Source organism: Hyaena hyaena, unplaced genomic scaffold (genome assembly GCF_003009895.1).
Source record: "Hyaena hyaena isolate Hyena2069 unplaced genomic scaffold, ASM300989v1 scaffold_7, whole genome shotgun sequence".
Taxonomy (NCBI): Eukaryota; Metazoa; Chordata; class Mammalia; order Carnivora; family Hyaenidae; genus Hyaena; species Hyaena hyaena.
The window spans coordinates 184368-203611 of NW_024080639.1; the positions used below are offsets into that span (position 1 = coordinate 184368).

Consider the following 19244-nt stretch of genomic DNA (forward strand, 5'->3'; position numbering starts at 1 on the left):
AAAGCTACAGAGAGCATCGGGGTTGCTTTTAGCCGCGGGCTGTCTGGCTTTGGGCCCAGGGCCTGGGGAGAATAGCGGTTTTGTTTCCTTGGATGAGTTTTTCAATCCATCAGCCTAAATGAGTACAAGATGGCGACACCATTGGCCCGCAGGCTCTGGGGGAAGAGAAGAAACGACCTAACCTCCTTAGCATTGGCACTGGGGGTCCTACTTGCCAGCTCCCCAGACTGAGATGGGGTGACTCTTTGACGGCAGAAACATTTAGATACAAGGGCCGTGTGCCATTAAAACAAATCCAGTTGCAGTTCATGACTTAAGGCCTGCAAAGCACACAAAAGCAAGCCCAGGGTGAGAAAGAGGTGCATGAGAGGAGCTGCTATCTGCCTGCAGAGACCCCCACGCCCGGTCCCCCAGCACACACCCCTGCGGACTGTCAGGTTGGAGGAGGAAGACAGGCGAAGCGTGGGTGTGGGGTGAGAGCCCTGATCCAGACAAGCTGGCTTCGGATCCTGGCTCCACCACTTCCCTAAAACCTAACCCGCCACCTTCTTATGAGAACTCCAACTCCATCTCCACCATCTCTGCACACAAAACGGGTCTGGGATGTAAAGAGATTCGTGGTGCCCGGCTCACAGTGCTGGGAAGCTCGTGGGGGGTGGGAGCTGCTGAAACAAGCCCTGGATGTGGCTCCCCACCACGAGCCCCAGGTCCCCGGGTCCCACACGTAAGACTGTCACCTTTGTTCACCACATTCTGCTCACAGCTGAGCCTGGAGGAAGTTGAGGGCTGTAACTGAGGTAACCTGGGTCGCAAAACCCAACTGGCCTCTCTCTCTGCTGCTGGGCGCCTCTGCTGGGACAGAGACGTCCCACAGGGATGTCAGAAGAGGAACCAAATAGTGACTGTACTAGAGAAGACCAACACTACTATTTTCCATTTTAATTTACAAGGACAAGGGCTGCCAAGAGCAGGAAGAAAAATCACGTTTTTTTCTTCCAGCACAAGATGATGAAAGGGAGAGCTCGGAACCGATTACACGTATCAGCAGCACCCTCTGTCCAGGCTCCTTGGCCACCTCGGGGTCCAAAGCACACTCATAATGTAAGGAGGCCTAAAACCTCCATCTGCAAGCTCCCCAAAGGTTCTGGGATTGTCTGAGGCCCCGCTGCTCAGGAGAAGAGTGAAGGAGGGGCGCGTGGGTGGCTCAGTCGATTGAGCATCTGACTTTGGCCCAGGTCATGATCTCGAGGTTCACAAGTTCGAGCCCCGCGTCTGGCTCTGTGCTGACAGCTCAGAGCCTGGAGGCTGCTTCAGATTCTGTGTCTCCTTCTCTCTCTGCCCCTCCCCCACTCACACTCTGTGTCTCTCTCTCAAAAATAAATAAAACATAAAAATATTTTTTAAAAAAGAACAAGAGTGAAGGAACCCCTTCCCACTCTCTCACGACAGGACACTGTTGGGATGCTCTGAGACAGGAAAGCACAGTGGTCAAGACAGTGGCTGTCACCCTCAACTGAACAGTAGAATCACCAGAGAAGCTGTTAATAAAACTCCCCATGTTCTGGTTGCTCTCAGACTGATGAAACCGGCGCCTCTGGGTGCAGGGTCCTGGCATCCATTCATATGTTTCTGGGTCGTTCTGAATCGCTGGGCTGGGAGCCTGGCTTTTCCACCCAGACTGCCTGGCTTCAAGCCCACTTCAAATGTCACTTCCTAAACTACATGACCCTGGACAAGTCGTTTCCTGCTTGCACCTGTTTCCTCATTCATAACACAAGAATAATTCTAGGCTGACCACGGTGGTCAGGGTGAAAAGGCCACGTGCATAGTGACTGGGACATAATCTAAGCCAACTACTTGTTAGTTGTGACGATGGCAATGTTTCTGAGTAATAATGGCCATTTATAATGGCTAGAATCCAATACAATTCAGAGGTCAGGACTGCAGGCTCTGGGTTTCACCGCCTGGCAAGGCAGGGGCTGGACTGGGGACAGGGAGGCTCCTGGGGCAAACCAGAAACAGGTCGCTCAGGGAGTCCTGGGAGCCCCAGCTGCCTGGGCCCAGACCTTGGCTCTGCAGGGTACTGGCCATGGAGCTCTACCGTCTCACCTGCAGATGAAGCGAATATTCACAGGCTCCTCATGTGTGCACTGAGGGGAATAGTTACAGGAACCTCATGGGGTTGGTGTGAGGCTTAAATTGAAATAATACACACAAAGAAGTCAGCAGGAACCCGGACACACGTGCGTGGGAGGGAGGGGGACACGAGTGACCCATATGTAGATGGATGTTTGCTTCAAGTACCAGCGAGGCTTCGATTCTTGGGGGGCTGCAGATGTACTCCGATCTGCATCTGATGACAACTTTGGACCCTATGTAATTTCGCACACGCCTGCTGGAGTCCATAGGAAACACGGATGGATGGAGGTGGACATGCAGGTCATGGACCTGCAAATTCCCTGCTCTGGCTCGCTGAGGGTAGCTTCTGGGCCCCGAGCACCTAACTCCCCCAAGCCCCGGGGGGCAGCCGTCTCTTCAGAGGCCACTTCTGACCGTATCTCCTTGGCCCCACTGCCCTGAGATGGCAGGGACAGAAACTGGCCTAAAAGAACCCCAATCTCCAGATAATCAGGATTCATCCCGAGGGCTGTGGTGCAGAGAATCCATAGGACTGAAGGAAGCTGGTCCTGGCATTTTGTCTTTTATGAAACCGTCTTTTCTCATCCTCCGGACGAGAACTAGCCTATGTGGTGGCCACTGGCCACATGTGGCTATTTAAAGGCAAACAGATGAAAATTAAATAAAATTTTTAAAATTCAACTCTTTAGTCACGCTGGCCATGTTTCAATGGCTGCATTGGCCCTATGTGGCCCCCACCTAAGCCGCACAGAGAGAGAACATTCCTATCACGGCGGGCGGCACTGCACTAGTCCAAGAGTCAGCAAGCCGTGGCCCCCAGGCCAAATCCAGGCTGTGGACTGTGAGCTAAGAACAGTTTTTATCTTTTGAAAGGATAAAATGAAACAGAGCAGAATCTGCAAGAGACATAGATGGTCCTCAAATATTTGCTATCTGGTCTTTTACAGAACAGTCTGCCACACCCTACTCTAGACCCCACGCACCTTGTGAGTGAGGTCCCAGTGGGATTCCCTGTACCTCCCCCCTGCCCCCNCCCCCCCCCCCCCCCGCCGCAGCCTGTACAGGACTTCCTGGTTATCTGCTAACACTTGTGTCTTGATTGCTAAAACGGGGCTTGTCCCCGCCGGGAGAATAAAGACAATACAGGCTGCATTCTGAAGAGCCCAGTGAGCAAACATTTTACACCAGGCGGCTGAAGACAAGTTGGCCATCACCCACCTCAAGACATAGAAGGATGGAGTTGAGGATGATAGGATTCAGGGGGACCGTAAAATACGTATTGATGGTTCTGGATTAAAACCACAGAATAAAACAACTCTCCGCAAGCCCGTACAGATGTAAATGAATGACCGAGGAAATGCAAATCAAAACCACCATGCGATATCATAACCTCATACCTGTTAGAATGACCACCATCAAAAACACAAGAGGTATGGGGCGCCTGGGTGGCTTAGTCGGTTAAGCGTCCGACTTTCGCTTGGGTCATGATCTCGCGGTTCGTGGGTTCGAGCCCCATGTCGGGCTCTGTGCTGACTGCCAGCTCAGAGCCTGGAGCCTGTTTCAGTCTGTGACTCCCTATCTCTCTGACCCTCCCCTGCTCACGCTCTCTCTCTCTCTCTCTCCTAGAAATAAATAAAAAAAACATTAAAAAAAAAACACAAGAGGTAACAAGAGTTGGTGAGGATGTGGAGTAAAGGAACCCTCGTGCACGCGCCGTTGGTGGGAGTGCAAACTGGTGCAGCCACTGTGGAAACGGTATGGAGGCTCCTCAAAGAGGTATGAATAGAACTGCTACATGATCCAGCAATTTCACGGCTGGGTATTTATCTGAAGGAAGTGGAAATACTAACTCAAAGAGATACTGCACCCCTGTGCTCACAGCATTATTTATAATAGCCAAGACATGGAAACAAGACATCGATGGATGGATGAATGTATAAAAACAATGGAGCATGTGCGTGTACAGAGAGAGAGAGAGAGACAAAGTGTGATATACATATATGTATATACACACACAAAACTATGATATATTGTATATATGTATTGTATAGATATATACATGTATTGTATATATATATACACACACAATACAAGCTATACATAATACACAATATTTGTATGCTTTATATAAAATTTATATAAGTATATATAAAATATATGTATATAATTTATGTATATAAAAGATTCAATCATGTGGAAAAGAGGGTATCCTGCAATTTGTGACAAGAGGGACAGCCCTTGAGGGCATTATGCTAAGTGAAATAAGTCAGACAGAGAAAGACAAATACCATATGATCCCACTTATACTTGGAAACTAAAAAATGTTTTACAAAGATAAAGAAAAATGGACTGGCAGTTGCCAGGGGCAGAGGGTGGGAATGGGAAAACGAAGTGAAGGTGGTTCAAAGGTACAAACTTCCAGAAGCTATAAAATAAAGCCCTCACGGGGATGTAATATACCACATGGTACCCAGTTAACAATACTATTGTATATTTGAAAGTTGCCAAGAATAGATCTTAAAAGTTCTCATCACAAGGAAAAAAATTGTAACTATGTGTGGTGATGAATGTTAACTAAACTTATTGTAGTAATCATTTTATAATATATACATGTATCAAATCGTACACCTGAAACTAGTATAATGTTATATGTCAATTATATCTCAATAAAAAAATGCATCCCTGAATGATCGAATGAAGGAATAAATAAGGGGAAAGTGACAGCTCTTCCTTACAGAAGGATTCCAATCAACTAATCTAGAGGGAATGATGGGAATAGAAAATCACAATTAGACAAACACTATGAGAATAATCTTTGCTGGCGAGAATCATTGAAGGATGCTGAGGATTTGACGTAAGAGGATGATGAGAAACAAGATATTTACACACTTTGAGAGGTTCCCAGAAGACACTTGTTAGTTACAAAGGGAATAATGCTCTCTCCACACAGAAGGAAGCTGGCAAGTACCAATTTAGCCAAGTGATGGAGGTTACCATCCTCAGTAATAAGAAGCACCATGTCCCTCCTGACAGGATGCATTGAGAAGGACACAGCATCATCTCTATGGTATTCTTGTCAAAAATGCCTAACCTTGGGGCGCCTGGGTGGCTCAGTCGGTTAAGCGTCCGACTTTGGCTCAGGTCACGATCTCATGGTTCATGGGTTCGAGCCCCGCATCGGGCTCTGGGCTGACAGCTCAGAGCCTGGAGTCTGTTTCAGATTCTGTGTCTCCTCTCTCTGCCCCTCCCCAGCTCGTGCTCTGTCTCTCTCTGTCTCAAAAATAAATACACGTTAAAAAAATGTTTTTAAAGCCTAACCTCAGTCTAATTGGGAGAAAACAGCAAACCAACCCACACTGAAGGTTAATTCACAGAATAACTGACCAGTACCCTTCAAAGGTGTCAAGGTCATGACGCTCAAGAAAAGACCAAAGAACTCTCACAGATTCTAAGGAGAAGGGACAGCTAAATGCCCCATAGCACTCTGGGCTGGATCCTGGACCAGAAAAGGATTAGTGGGAAAAAGGACAAATATAAAAAAAAAAAAAAAAGGCCTTTAGCAGGTTAGTTAATGGTAAATGAGAATTAATTTTCAGATTTCGTTCATTGCCCTAGGGTTATTTAAGGTGTGGACAGCAGAAACTGGGTTAGGGTATATAAGAGCTCTATGCCTTTTATAATTTTTCTGTCTACAGTGATTTCAACATACAATGTGTCTTTTTAAAAAAGATATTCTGTCTTCTACTCCCAGTCAGTGGCTCTCAGGCACACATGGTCCAAACACTTCCCCCGAGCTGCACATAGCTGGCCTGCTTCTCACTTTCTGAATTTCACCGACAAGCTCCAGCTACTCACCCCTCTGGGAGCCTCAGAGAGACAGCAGCACAGGTGGGCCAGGCGGCAGCTTCAGGACCGGTCCCATCTGGGGTCAAGCTCTAGCTCCATCAGCTGCCGGCTGAGCCCCTGGATGTTCCCTTGGCTGGCTTCATCAGCGTTCATGTCACCTCCTCAGAAAAGCCCTCCCTGACCACCCAAGCTAATCTTCCTTCCCTCCCCCCATATACCTGGTTTTTGTTCTTTAAGAGCACCGACCTTCCCTAAAATGTGTTTTATTTCCTGAAGGGCACATTGACTCTCTAAAACAACGTTCTTGCTTCCTTACCTGTTTACTAGGACATTCCCCCCCCCCCCGACCCCCACTCTCCCGTGAGGCCCTCCACTGCCCTGACCAGGGCAGTATCCTCAGCTGCTAGCCCAGGGTCAGGCCTGCAGTGGCTGCTCAGTACCCCTACAAAGGCTGACAGGGGTACCCCCTCCTCTCTCGAGGTTTCCCTTAGCGGGTGGCCCAGGTCCTGCCCCGCACAAGTCTCCGTGTGCCCGTGTGAATAGGATGAGGGGGCGGTGACTTACTCATAAAACTCTGCCGCTGGAGTGAACTTGTACTTGGAGTACTTGGTGTGGTTGCCCAGCACGGAGCTGTTGAGGAGCTTGGGGTCGGTGCAGTTGGGGCTGTTCCAGGCGTGGCCACAGTCAGTCCAGGGCAGCTTGAAGGTGAAGGAGGAGAAGAGGTAGTAGAGCGACCAGGCAATGATGACGTTGTAGTAGAAGCCGACATAGATGGCGATGAGGATTACAGCATAGCCGACTCCTGCGGCGGGGGCAGACAGGGGTCAGGCACGGGCTTCCCCAGGCCCAGCCCCACAGCCACCTCTCCCGAGGAGCCAGCCCTGACCACCACGGCACCACCCGGCCCCTCTGCCCCTCCTTCTCAGAAGCAGATGGTCAGAGCCTCACCTCTGTGCCCTGCGAACCCACCCGCCCTTTGCCTGGGTGCTCTCTCTTGTCACTGGAGCCCTTCGGCCCACTCATCAGGCAGGGCAGATGTGCCAGGGCCCGAATGTCCCCGGGCAGCAGCCAGAGTATACTTGCTGGAGGGTGTGGAGACCCCGGAGTATGAGCACCCCCGGTCCCGCCCCCCTTGGGCAGAGTAACAGTGAGGCAGGCTAATGCTCTCTCCCAGTGGGATGGGCCCCTGATCCTCGGTGGAACGGGCTTGAGACATACCTTTTACTGGCTGACACCCTCCCCTCTGTCCCTCATGGTCTTTCCTAAAATCCCCTCCCTGAATAACTCCCTATTAGAGACAAACCTTTGTCTCAGGATCTGCTTCTGGGGACCCCAAACAACCAGTCCCTGATTAGCACCTTAGCCCTGTGTGTTCTCCTGGCCCCACTTTCAACCATCTGCTCCATGCGTGTGCCAGTCTCATCTTCCTGAATACGCCGGAAGCTCTTCTTGGGCTAGCTCGTCCTACGGCTTTTGCCTACAGTAAGTAGACATTTGTTTATTTGTTTTGTTTTGCCTGTGTAGCATCGACTAAGGGAGTAGCCTTATATGTTCTTGGCCTGTGAGGTTTAGCTGAGGCTAATCCTTCACTTCCTTGATCTGGCTGTAGGCACATGACTCAGGCCTGGCCAATCAGAGTTCTGCTTCCCCATAGCCACAGGGATTGGTTGATAGGTGGGCATACGACTCAAGTAAAACCAATGGGAGTCTTCTCTGGGATCTTTACTGGGGAAGGAAGGTGTGTTTGATTTATTTTGTCACTGTTCAACTTGGTAGGATTTACTCTTGCTGTTGCTGATGGCCAGTTTTGCTAGCACCTGAGAAGAATATGCCGGAGATCGATGCTAACACTGACTTCAGACAGAGAGAGGTGGAGAGAGATTCTGGATAGTATTATTCAAGGACCTGGATCAAGCTATACCTGAAGCTAGCAGAAACTCTTGGGCTTAACTGTATCCTAAACCAATAACTCTTTTTACATTAAAGCCACTTTGAGTGGGATTTCTCGAAATTAAACTGAAGAAACCCAATACACTTGTCATTTAAGCCTCTTACCAGCCTGTGTCTATTACAGGACTGAGTACATAGAAGGTAGTCAGGAAGCAGATACCAGCTGAGAAGAGGCTCAGAGGAATCATACTGGCCCTCAGTGCCACCTGGGCCCTGAGAGACACTCATTCTGACTCCACCCCCTTCCCACAGACGTATGGGGGCCAAGAAATGGCAGTTGCTATGCATATTTCCCCCAGATGTGCCCCAAGTCCCAAATGTGATCAGTTAGTTGTGACTGTTGTATTAGGGGTTGTGAGACAGGTTTTTAGCTGAGCCCAGAAAGGTCCATGATCAGCTTTTCATGTCTGCCATGGGAGCAAGAGGGGAGGGCAGGAGCACATGTGTTGAGTAGCTCTGGCACTTCTGTAAATATTTCCCACACGGGAACAGACACCCTCTGATCAGTCAGCAGCAGAGGCTGGACTGTTACCCAGGCTGCCAGACTTTCTAGGCTAGGCTGTCATGGATGCACCAAATGCACTCCATGTAACTCGCCATGGTGGATGCTCTTGACCTTGCCAATACCCGTGAATCCCACGAGAGAGCTGTTCTATGCCTCAGATCCCACCTTCGGAGCAGTTTCTCCAGGGGCACCAAGGAAATCTTCTGGGCAATGCTTGACTCCCCCAGACTCATTCTTTACCTTTGAAGAATGGGCAGATCTTCCACACCGTGGCTGCCCCTTCTCGATTGTACTGGCCCAGAGCCAACTCCATATAGAACAGGGGCATCCCAGCGATGATAAGAAACAGGGTGTACGGGATCAGAAAGGCACCTGGAGGACACAGAGGCAGAGTGTGACCCCCTGGAACCCCGCCAGCCTTGCGCCTGCCTCCTGCACCTGCCTGGATCAATGTCTTCCAGAGCCCAAGTGTCCTTATTTTTCTGCTCTCTGGCCACTTCCCAAGGGGTGGATCATGGCAGGGAAAGAGGCTGACGCAATCAATACAAATAATCATAACAGTAATAGTAACCGCTGTGGGACCAGGAAAAGCATCACTATGATAATGAGGTTGTGTGGGGTCAAATCAGCAAAATCTGGGTTAATCAAAGCTGAATAAGCTTGCTTCTGGCAGGATTCTCCTGGCCCTGGGTCCACAAGCACACACCGTGAAATGTCTTATACAAGACGCTTATAGGGACAGTCTTCACTAAATTCATTTAAACGCAGAGCCTTTTCCTTCATGGACCACCACTCTGGGAATGCCAATCGCCCCAAACCCTCCTTTTATCGTCAGAAAATTGACATCAGAGAGGGAGAGACAGTGCCCAAAGTCACACATGACTGAGTTTCTAACTTTGCTTATATTTATCTCATTTTAAGGCCACATGGGGCTTTCCCGAACACAACCTCACTGGATTCTTAGTTTCACAACTACTCAGAGACATCATCAGACAGGGTCAGACAGTCCTCCAACTCCGGGGGAAACTGAGGGCAGAGAAGGGAGTTGAATCAGTCCTGGTTTTGCTACTGGTAAGGGACAGAAGCAGGATTCACATTCAGGTCTTCGAATGCATCAGGCTCCCACTGCTACAGGCAATGCATCAGGCAAATAATCCCTGGAGCGAGTGTCCGACCAGGGAAGCTACCCACCCCCTGTTGCAGAAACATTGCAGAAACCAGTGAGGGCCGCTGGCCACGGGCAGCAACTCGTCCCCAGAGAATTCCTGCTGGGCTGAGACATGTGTGAGTTTCAGAGATGCTGCTCCGCGTGCCCGGCAGCCTGGGGTGAGCTCACCAGGCTCTGACGCCGCGAGGTGACTCACTGGGATGGATCTGTGCCATGTCAGCCCAGGCTGCAAGCGTGACCGCAGCAAAATGCCAGCTCCTTTTCCTGACGCAGCTGGAGGTGGCAAGGCCAGATCCACACTCGTCCCCGCCTCTGGCCTTTGGCTGAGATGCTGTAACCTTGGAAACCAAATACTCTCTGGACCACCCACACCAGGGAAGTGCAGAAACTGGGAAATATTAACGACAGTAGCATGAGAAATATAACATCCTGTGCTGTGTTCCAGGCACTTTCAGTGCAAAGTCCCAGTCGATCTTCACAGTAACCCTAAGAGGCAGAGATGACTGCCATCTCCATTTTCCAAATGTGAAAACTGAGGCTCCAAGCTAGTGGAGAAGTATGCCAAAGTCCCATAGCACCCCAGGTCAAACTCACTCAGCTACTCAGACTAAGTCCCCACTTTCTTTCCAGGGCTACTCCTCCATAAGCCCAGGGCTCTTAAGAACAAAGCATGAAGTACTGGCCCCAGTGCTCAGAGATCCAGTCCCTTCCATAGCAAGAGATGGACCAGCACTGTGTGTGCAGGAAAGAAACTACCAGGGAATGAGTACCTCCCATGTATATGTAGGCACTGGATACTGGACATCTGTGATCCCATCTACCTTATCCAGAAAAATCTGAGGTAGCAATTTCTATACCCGTTTTTGAGAGGAGGAAACTGAGGCTCAGAGAAATCCAGCGACTTGACCACGGCCACCCAGCCAGTAAGCGATGGATCTGGGGTTTGGGCCTAAGTCTGCCTGCCTCTGGAGCTCCAGAGCTATTCCCACATATTGTGTAGACTCCAGAATATTCCAGCTTTAGTGAAAGGACATGAGTCTGAACAGGGTCTTAGAGGGGAGGATGCCCTGAAACTGGGTATCTGGGGCCAGCCTAGCCATCTAGTCAGTTGGTCATCCACTCTGGTCCAATACTCCATCACCTACTCCATGCTGGACTTCTGTGAATGCCCGTGCACCAACCTTTTTCTGCCCCTCCGCATTTCTCACTTTCAAACTCCACCTTGTCCCTCTCCCACACCGAGAGGGCTGACCTGACCCCTGACCCCACGTCTGTCCACGGCACTGGCAGTAATGGTGGTGGTGACAGTGCTGATGCTGGTAATGCTGACAGAGGTAGTTGGTGGTGGTGAGGGCGACATTGGTGAACATCTGTTAGATGCCAAGCCACACACCGAGCTTTTATATAATTATTCATTTAAAATCACCCCCGAGAGGGGCGCCTGGGTGGCTTAGTCGGTTAAGCATCTGACTTTCGCTTAGGTCATGATCTCGCGGTTTGTGGGTTCGGGCCCCGCGTCGGGCTCTGTGCTGACTGCCAGCTCAGAGCCTGGAGCCTGTTTCAGTCTGTGACTCCCTCTCTCTCTGACCCTCCCCTGCTCACGCTGTCTCTCTCTCTCTCCTAGAAATAAATAAAAAATATTAAAAAAATAAAAAATAAAAAAATAAAATCACCCCTGAGAGATAATTACCACGAATTCCCACCAGCAGATGAGGAAATGGAGGCTAAGAAAGGCTAAGTTGCCCCTTCAGACTAGAAATCTGGACATCCCTTTGAGCCCCATCTGCCTGCAGCCACCTGCTATTGCCCTCAGGAGACGGGAGCCAGAAAGTAGGGAAATCGACGCATCTGACTGTTGAACAGGTCTGACGACTGAGGTCGGTGACCCAAGGGGCAGCGGGGAAGGAAAAAGCCGGACTCACGGCTCAGATGTTGGCACTGAGGTTTGCTACTGACAAGCTGACGTTCTTTTCTACAACGAAGGGAAAGAGCAATGTCGGCCAACAAACCAGGCATCTCCCTTGGGCCAGTTTCCTCCACTCCAGGCCTCCAGGTAGCACTGCCAACAGGTAGGTGAGTTGCCCAGTCTGACACTCGTTTCCTCTTATGCTTGGCTGGGGGTGCCGCAGAGGAGGTTAGGCGGAGGATGACCAGTCTACACAAGCCCGAGGCTCTTCTCTGTGAATGTGTGTGATGTGGGGCAGCCACCGCTTCAGGAGGAAACGGCCCAAGAACACTCCAGAATGACTGAGCAGCTGAGTGTGAATAAAAACCAGAAAGCCGCCCAGTGGCCCCTGCCTTATTCTTTTTTTTTTTTTTTAATATTTTTATTTATTTCTAGGAGAGAGAGAGAGAGAGACAGCATGAACAGGGGAGGGTCAGAGAGAGAGGGAGATACAGACTCTGAAATAGGCTCCAGGCTCTGAGCTGGCAGTCAGCACAGAGCCCGACGCGGGGCTCGAACCCACAAACCGCGAGATCATGACCTGAGCGAAAGTCGGACGCTTAACCAACTAAGCCACCCAGGCGCCCCAACCCCTGCCTTATTCTGAAAGAAAACATCAACCAGCCGGCTGCTTCAAGACCCCTTGCAGAAAGATCTGGAAGAAGTTGGGGCAGAGCTGGAGAGCCAGAAAGGGGTTTCAGGGATGACTGAGTTCAGCCGAGGAGGCCTCTCTTAAAAACAGCCCTGTAACAGCTCCTGGGATTGCAAACTTTCTAGAAGCTACTGCCCTGCAAGGCCCATAACCACTACATTCCCACGGGCCTGCCACATCTTCACACGTGGCATTACCAGCTGCAACCAGCCTGGCACAGGGTCTGAGAACCTCAGGGGCCACAGCCCACAATCCTGTCTGGACTCTGGAATGCTCTGGGTATGCAGGTCCTAGTGTGCAGACCTTGAGAAGCACCCACAGGGCATATCTCCTGAGGCTCTCGGCTCCTGGCAGTCTTCACCACAAACACACGCACACAGACGCACACCCGTGCACACTCGTGATCTTTCTGCACAGCGACACACACAAACACACGAGGAAAGAACCATCGGCTGCAAAAGAGACTCTGCCCAATGGCCTTCGGATGAATTTAGTATGGAAAGCATCTTCCTATCACCTCTAACCCAGGGCACACTGCCTGCCACCTCCCCACTAAAGGGGAACCCTATGGTCAGAGAGAGGTTCTGGAATCTTCTGTACAAATGCCTAGCCCTCAGGAAGCGAAGCCCAGGGGCACTAAGTTCCGAGTGGGACGCCCTGGGGCAGGTGAGGAAGGCAAAAGAGAGGAGCTCAGGAAAGGGGCGGGACTGTCTGCAGGAGCCTCAGCAAGGGGCAGTAGGGCCCAGGCCCGCTGGGGATTTGGGGTGAGGTGGGGAGTGTGTGACCAGGGAGGGGCTGCAGGAAGGAGAGGTGGGTCCCTCACGGAACCCACTTCCCCGTCTGCGGAGCCCCAGATTCCTCAAACTGTCAAGAAGCAAAGACTCGCAGAACTGGCCCCTCGGTGCCCGTGGCTCAGCTGCGGATGGTCAGTGGCTGCGGCTTTCACCGGAGTTCCAAGAAAACCTTGGTCAGTGCCGAGAGTGGCTGGATTTGCGGCCCCTCCCGGAACAGCCCGAAGGCATAGCAGACAAAAGGGTGCAGGAGAAGGTTCGATCTGCGATCCCCACAGGCACACGGGTGGGGCAGGGGCAGGGTGGCCATGAGATCCACGCCGCACATGGCCGTGGTCTTCCACATGACCAACTGGGCCGCACCTTTTAAACCAAACCTGCTCTCTCTTCTTACCTAAACAACTGGACCTTCATAATGGTTCCATCATAAGGTTCAGTTTGGGAGCCCGCCCCTCTGAGAGCTCTGCGCCGCAACATGCTGGGAAAGGGGAGCCCCGTCTGCCCTGCGCCTCACTTCTTCCCCACTTCAGCTATGTCCAGCGACACGCCAGGCCTTCTGCACATATATGTGGACTCCTGCACCTACATGACCAAGCTCTGTCCACACCCCTGCAGACCACGGGTCTCTGGGATCCCTTGGCACCCGTGCACTTGCATCAAAGTCCACATTACAGAAGGGATGAGGTGAGAGGCCCACGTAGACCCAGAAGGCGGTTGGGGTATCTGCACAAGGAATTACAGGGAATGGTACCTAGAGTGGGGGCGGGGCAGTGCTCTGGGTGGGCAGGCTGCCTTGGCCGTGGCCTCGGTGAGAAGGGAAGGAGGGCAGAGCAGGGCTCTCTATGGCACAGGACCCGGGCAGCCCCCTGTGACACAGCATGGAAGTGACACAGCATGGAACACAGATACAGTAAGACCTTGGTCTGGGAACATAGTTTGCTCCAGAAACATGCTTCCAAATCCAAAGCACTTGTGTGTGAAAGCGAATTTCCCCATAATAAATCATGGAAACTCAGATGATTCGTTCCACAACCCAAAAAAATATTCATTGAAAAATGATTGTGATATTGTAATATAACACAAAATAATAAAGAAAATACAAAATATTAAAAAACAATTAACCTGTGCTTGCCTTTGAAACACTTCGTGGCTGGTGTGAGGGAGACCAGAGGAGGGTTACTGTGCAGGACAACTTTCACTATCACTGACAGAATCACTGCTATCTGCTGGCTCAATGGAATCTTTTTCTTTTTGTGCAACTTTAACAAGAAGCTTATCCAATGACCTAGAAGCAAGCCAAGCATTCCTAAGCTGACTCTGGTATGGAAAAGCAAAGGACTGTCCATATGAAGTGACAACACTACACTAGTGTCAGTTGTGGGCACCTTCCAGTGCTCTGTAAAATCACGGATTTCTGCCAAACACGTGGCCTGAGACCGAGCATCTGAGCATAGGAGACCATTACCTACAATCCTGCAGAGAGAGAGAGAGAGAGAGAGAGAGAGAGAGAGAGAGAGAGAGAACCATTGGCTCAGTTGTGATCATGTGACATTCGGTGTCCCGTACTACTCGTATTGCAAGACATCACTCATTTATCAAGTTAACATTTTTTAGAAACGCTTGCTCGTCTTGCAGAACACTCGAAATACAAGTTACTCGCAATCCAAGGTTTGACTCTGTTTGGTCTCTGCTCTGGATTTCTGAGACAGAACTCTTAAAAACCCCTTGTAATTTTCCTCTTCTATTTTTAGTGTTTATTCATTTAGTCTGAGAGAGAGAGAGAAAGAGAGAGAGAGAGAGAGAGAGAGAACACAAATGCACGAGCATGAGAGGGACAGAGAGAAAAATCCCGAGCAGGCTCCACGCTGTCAGCACAGAGCCCCACACTGGGCTCAGTCTCACAAAGTGTGTGACTATGACCTGAGCCCAAATCAACAGTCAGATGTCCAACCGACTGAGCTACCCAGGTGCCCCAAACCCTTGTAATTTTCTGAGTGGGGGTGATAGGAATGTCTCACACAGATCTCCTAAATCCCTTGGAGTATTCTGGATGATGGGAGTATCTTTTGTTCTAATGAGGCAATGCTTGCTGAGCTCCTGAGTGGGGGCTGGTCACCAGGAAAGCCAAACCCTGATTAGAAGCTTGGAAGTTTCAGCCCCAGGCTCCAACCTGAGGAAAGAAAGAAGGGCTGGAGATTAGGCTAATATCGATTACGCCCATATGATGATACTTCCATAAAAATCTCTGAACTATGGAGCTTGGAAAACTTCCAGGTTGGTGAACATAGGCACATGCCAGGATGGGGCACACCCCACATTCCATAATAGCAGAGGCTTCTGCACTCAAGACTCTTCCAGAACTTGCCCCATACCCCTCCTCACCAGTACCCTTTACCACACCCTTCGTAACAAACTGGAAATGTAAGTGTGTGCTTCCCTGAGTTCTAGGAGCTGCTGTAGCAAATTACTGACCTGAAGAGAGGATCGTGGAAACCCTGAGCTACAGCCAGGTGACCAGAAGCACAGGGGACAGCTTGAGGCCCATGGGTGGCATCTGACGTGGGGGCAGTCTGGTGGGACTGAGCGCTTAACCTGTGGGATCTGTCAGCTCCAGGTGGACAGTGTCAGGACTGAATTGTAGGATACCCGCTGGGGTCTGGAGAGCTGGAGAATTGGCCAGGGTGGGGAAGTACGGATGACAGCATCTACACCCTGGGTTCGCTGTGAGAGCTGGAGATGATGGAGGAGAAGTAAGTACTGGGTGCCTAGCAGGTGCTGTGTAAATGGGAATCACATCCTACCATCACACCGCAGAGCGCGTGCAATGCACCTTTGTAGACTGGAAATTGCAGGCTGATAAGCGCCTGTGCGGGTCCCACACAGAATGCAATGTTGAATGCATGCTGGAGGCTCTCAGCACAGGAGGGCATTGAGGCAGCCCCCCGGGGCCCTTCATGTCCCTGTCCCAAGTGAGGCCGGCTACTCCCCCCGAGGCCATCCCCGTTGCCGAGGTGCAAATGGCCAGCTGAGGCTCTGCCAACCTGGCAGCAGACCTCTCCCTCCCGGCGCTGCTTTTCCACCTTTCCCGAATCCCTCCCCCGCAGCCTTCACTTTCCACCTTCTTTTTGTCCTTAGCACCACGGGGAACAAAACAGACCAGTCTTGTCCAAAGCAATGCTGTGCACACTGGGTGTCCGGCATGGTGCCACCAGCCACCCCCACCCCCGAGTCTTTGGCAGTTAAACAGCTGGCTTCACACGGCCATTTCTTTAGGGAAACGCTCCAGTGCTTATAATAAACCAAGCCCAGATCGTTCCTGTTTGTCAACACAGACTCTGCCCAGGGTATTGGAACCGTGTGGTGACGATGCATGTTTCCTCCCCACAGGTCTTCTGCCCCTGCTGACTGGCCCCAGGATCCCTTTAACCCCAGCCCGAGTGGAGTCTCCCAGCTCTTGACTCCTCCTGACTTTTACCAAGATCGGCCAGGGGCGTGGACGCACACCTCTGCACGAATTCTTATTGCTCCGGGAGGAGGTTCCACGTAAAATGAGCTGCACGGTCATTTTAGGGGCTTCCCACTGACGTCTGGGCCTTAGCTCTGAGACCGGGGAACATCCCCAGCAAGGAAACAGGCCTGCTTCCTGATGGATTAACATCCCTGCCCCCTTCAGGAGGACAGAGGGGGCTAAAAGCAGGGAAACTAGCGTTGGGGCTCCCCTCCTTGTGGGGCAATTCTCTCTCTGCTGTCAACTTTGCAGGGTCTGACCTGACATTTATTAATGATCTTGGGCTCTCCATATAGCTCCTTGAAGGTTCAGGTGTCCTGTCCCCATTCTGCTCTCTTTAAGATGAACAAATAAGAGAGTGGCTGGGATGCTCAGAGCTATATTATAGAGGGCAATCCAAGTCATGAAGAACAGTAGATACTCATCTCCCTCATCTGCGATATAATACTTCTAATAACAGAACCCAAAATGACGTTCGCCTTTAGGGTGTTTACAATAGACTATGAGCTCCCTAAAGATGGGGATTGCCTTTTGCTCATCTCCACGTTCCTGGCATTAGATGGGCATGTCGGAAATGTTTTCTGGTGAAAGAAATGGTTCCCAGCAGTGACTCACATGGAGATGCAGCTAATGAAACTCCCAGGGCCTTCCTCCACTTGCATTGTGACCTAATGCCTACTTAGGCAGTTGGGTCTGGGACCTCGGGACAGGGTGTAACATTTATCCCCATGAAATCCCATCTTGCTGGGAACAGCCTCTCTAGATCGTTTTTGGCCGGCTAGAAGCAATGAGCCCCATCGCGCTGATGACCTCAGATTAAAGTCTCAGCTCTGGCCCCTGATGAGCACCTCATTCCCGCAAACTCATCAGTGGAGGGCACGCCAGCCAGCCAGCTCATGTGCACCTGAGCTGAACCATCAATGTCAGGCGTGGCCAGCTCGGGGGGTAGACGGCCTCCTACAGCCAGGCGGGACGTAAGAGCACTGAGTTTGCAAACCTCTGAGCTTCACACCAGCCACTGCTTCACAGCCAGCCTCCAGAAGCCCAGATATTTTGGCCCAGAGGGTTTCCCCCATGGGCTGTGGATATCTGAGATGGTCAGCTTACTTGGGAAAGGAGGAGAACCCTATTTGGGGCCAGAACCACATCTCAGGGGACCCGGCACGGAAATGTTACTACCCATTTCCCAGGTGGGGAAAGTGCAGTGGGGCGAGGCTGGACTGCCGAAACATGGAGCAAAGCCTGGGTCTTGATTCGTGATTCTCCATGACCCAGACGTGCCTAATCTCCAGCTTATCCCCCTTCCTCGACTCCTTCCTAGAATCAATTCTGCTTCCTCCAAAATCAGGACACCACTGGGTCTAGCCTGCAGTTAGCAATCACTAAATGATAACAATAATAGGAGCAGGTCCATTTCTTGAACCCCCACAATGGGGCAGACACAGTTTCGAGGGCTTTGCATGCCCTGCTGGAAGGTATACCCTTTCCCCTTCTCTGGACAAGAAAACGGAGGCCCAGAGAGGAGGACTCCAAGTCTACCTTTCCAGGGAGTGTCAGGCTTAGATGCAAATGTGGGTCTGTCTAAACCTAGAGACCTTATGTCTGACAGCACAGGACTCGTCTCAAACGCAAGCAGCCATTGCCAAGACCCCTTCCCTCGCAGAGAGACCCAGTCGATCTGCTTACTCCTCCCCGGACACCAGCACGGACCAGGCCCAAGGCCACCAGTGTAGGGGGAGAATCTAGCACCCTGAAAATAGCCCCACTGCCTGGCACTCTCTGTTTGAGAAGGTTCCGAACAAAGCCCTGGAATTTCCAAGACTGGCTTTCCCCATCGGCAGCCTCCCCCACTGTGCGTCCCAGCAGCTGGCCTACGGGAAGATGTTCAGACAGGCTCACCTTTCCCAGGAATTTATTCAGAAAGTATTAGCCGGGGGCCTAAGCTACTGGCACCTTTATCATTTCAAAACACCCTCCAGTACGGTCCCAGCGTGAACAGCCAGACATGGACGTTACTTTGGTAAAACTGGCACCAGGGCTAGTAAATAACAGGGTGGGTGAATCCTGGCCTAGGGGCAGAGCCGAGCCAGGTCATTGGAGAGGGACAGCTCTCGGGGTCACCTGTGCTCACCTCCAGCTGTAGTGGGGAACCCAGACGTAGAGAGGGGCTGGGCCATGCCCACAGAAACAGCTGAGAGTCACACTTGGGTCTTTTGACTCCTTCCACAATTACAGGACACCCACTTGCCAACACGCTTGCCCATCTCAGGGCCTCACTTTAGAATTACATTTAGGAATTGATCCCCAAGAAGCAGCCAGGAGGTCTCAGCAGAGATCAAGCTGAGAAAAGGCCAGCTGAGCTCCCCCAGAGGGGTGGGGAGAAAAGGAGCTGCCTTCGAGTCTGAGATGGAAATGGGAGGCTGCACCGCTCCCCTGTCATCCATGGCCATCCCAGCCATGGAAATGGAAATTCACCGGTACAGCTTCCCCACACTTTAGCCTGGCATTCAAGGTCTCCAGGCCCGGCCCCAACTTGTCTCTCTGCCCTTATCTCTGGTGGCTTGCCCTCCTGCCAGCCCGCACCCCTAGTCTCTGCAATGATCGCACGTGCGTTCTGGAACAAGAATGCCTTCTACCTTCTCCAGGCTTGTCCGTGCACCTCCCATCCCTTCCTTGGGGCTGCGCTCCAAACACGGTCCACCTCCAAATCTTTCCCAAGCAGCCCCTCCTCCGGCCTTTA

General features: G+C 51.3%; 1 protein-coding gene across 2 annotated transcripts in view; it reads right to left on the reverse strand.

Annotated features, from left to right (window-relative positions):
• The window catches only part of SLC6A2 (solute carrier family 6 member 2), a 46526-nt gene that overhangs the window by 24661 nt on the left and 2621 nt on the right, over window positions 1–19244 (reverse strand). For both annotated transcript variants that reach the window (XM_039242003.1, XM_039242010.1), the window contains exons 2-3: window positions 8681–8812; window positions 6550–6787 (exon numbers count right to left, since the gene is read on the reverse strand). In XM_039242003.1, coding sequence (XP_039097934.1) covers window positions 6550–6787; window positions 8681–8812 — 370 coding nt within the window. The remainder of the gene's footprint in view (window positions 1–6549; window positions 6788–8680; window positions 8813–19244) is intronic.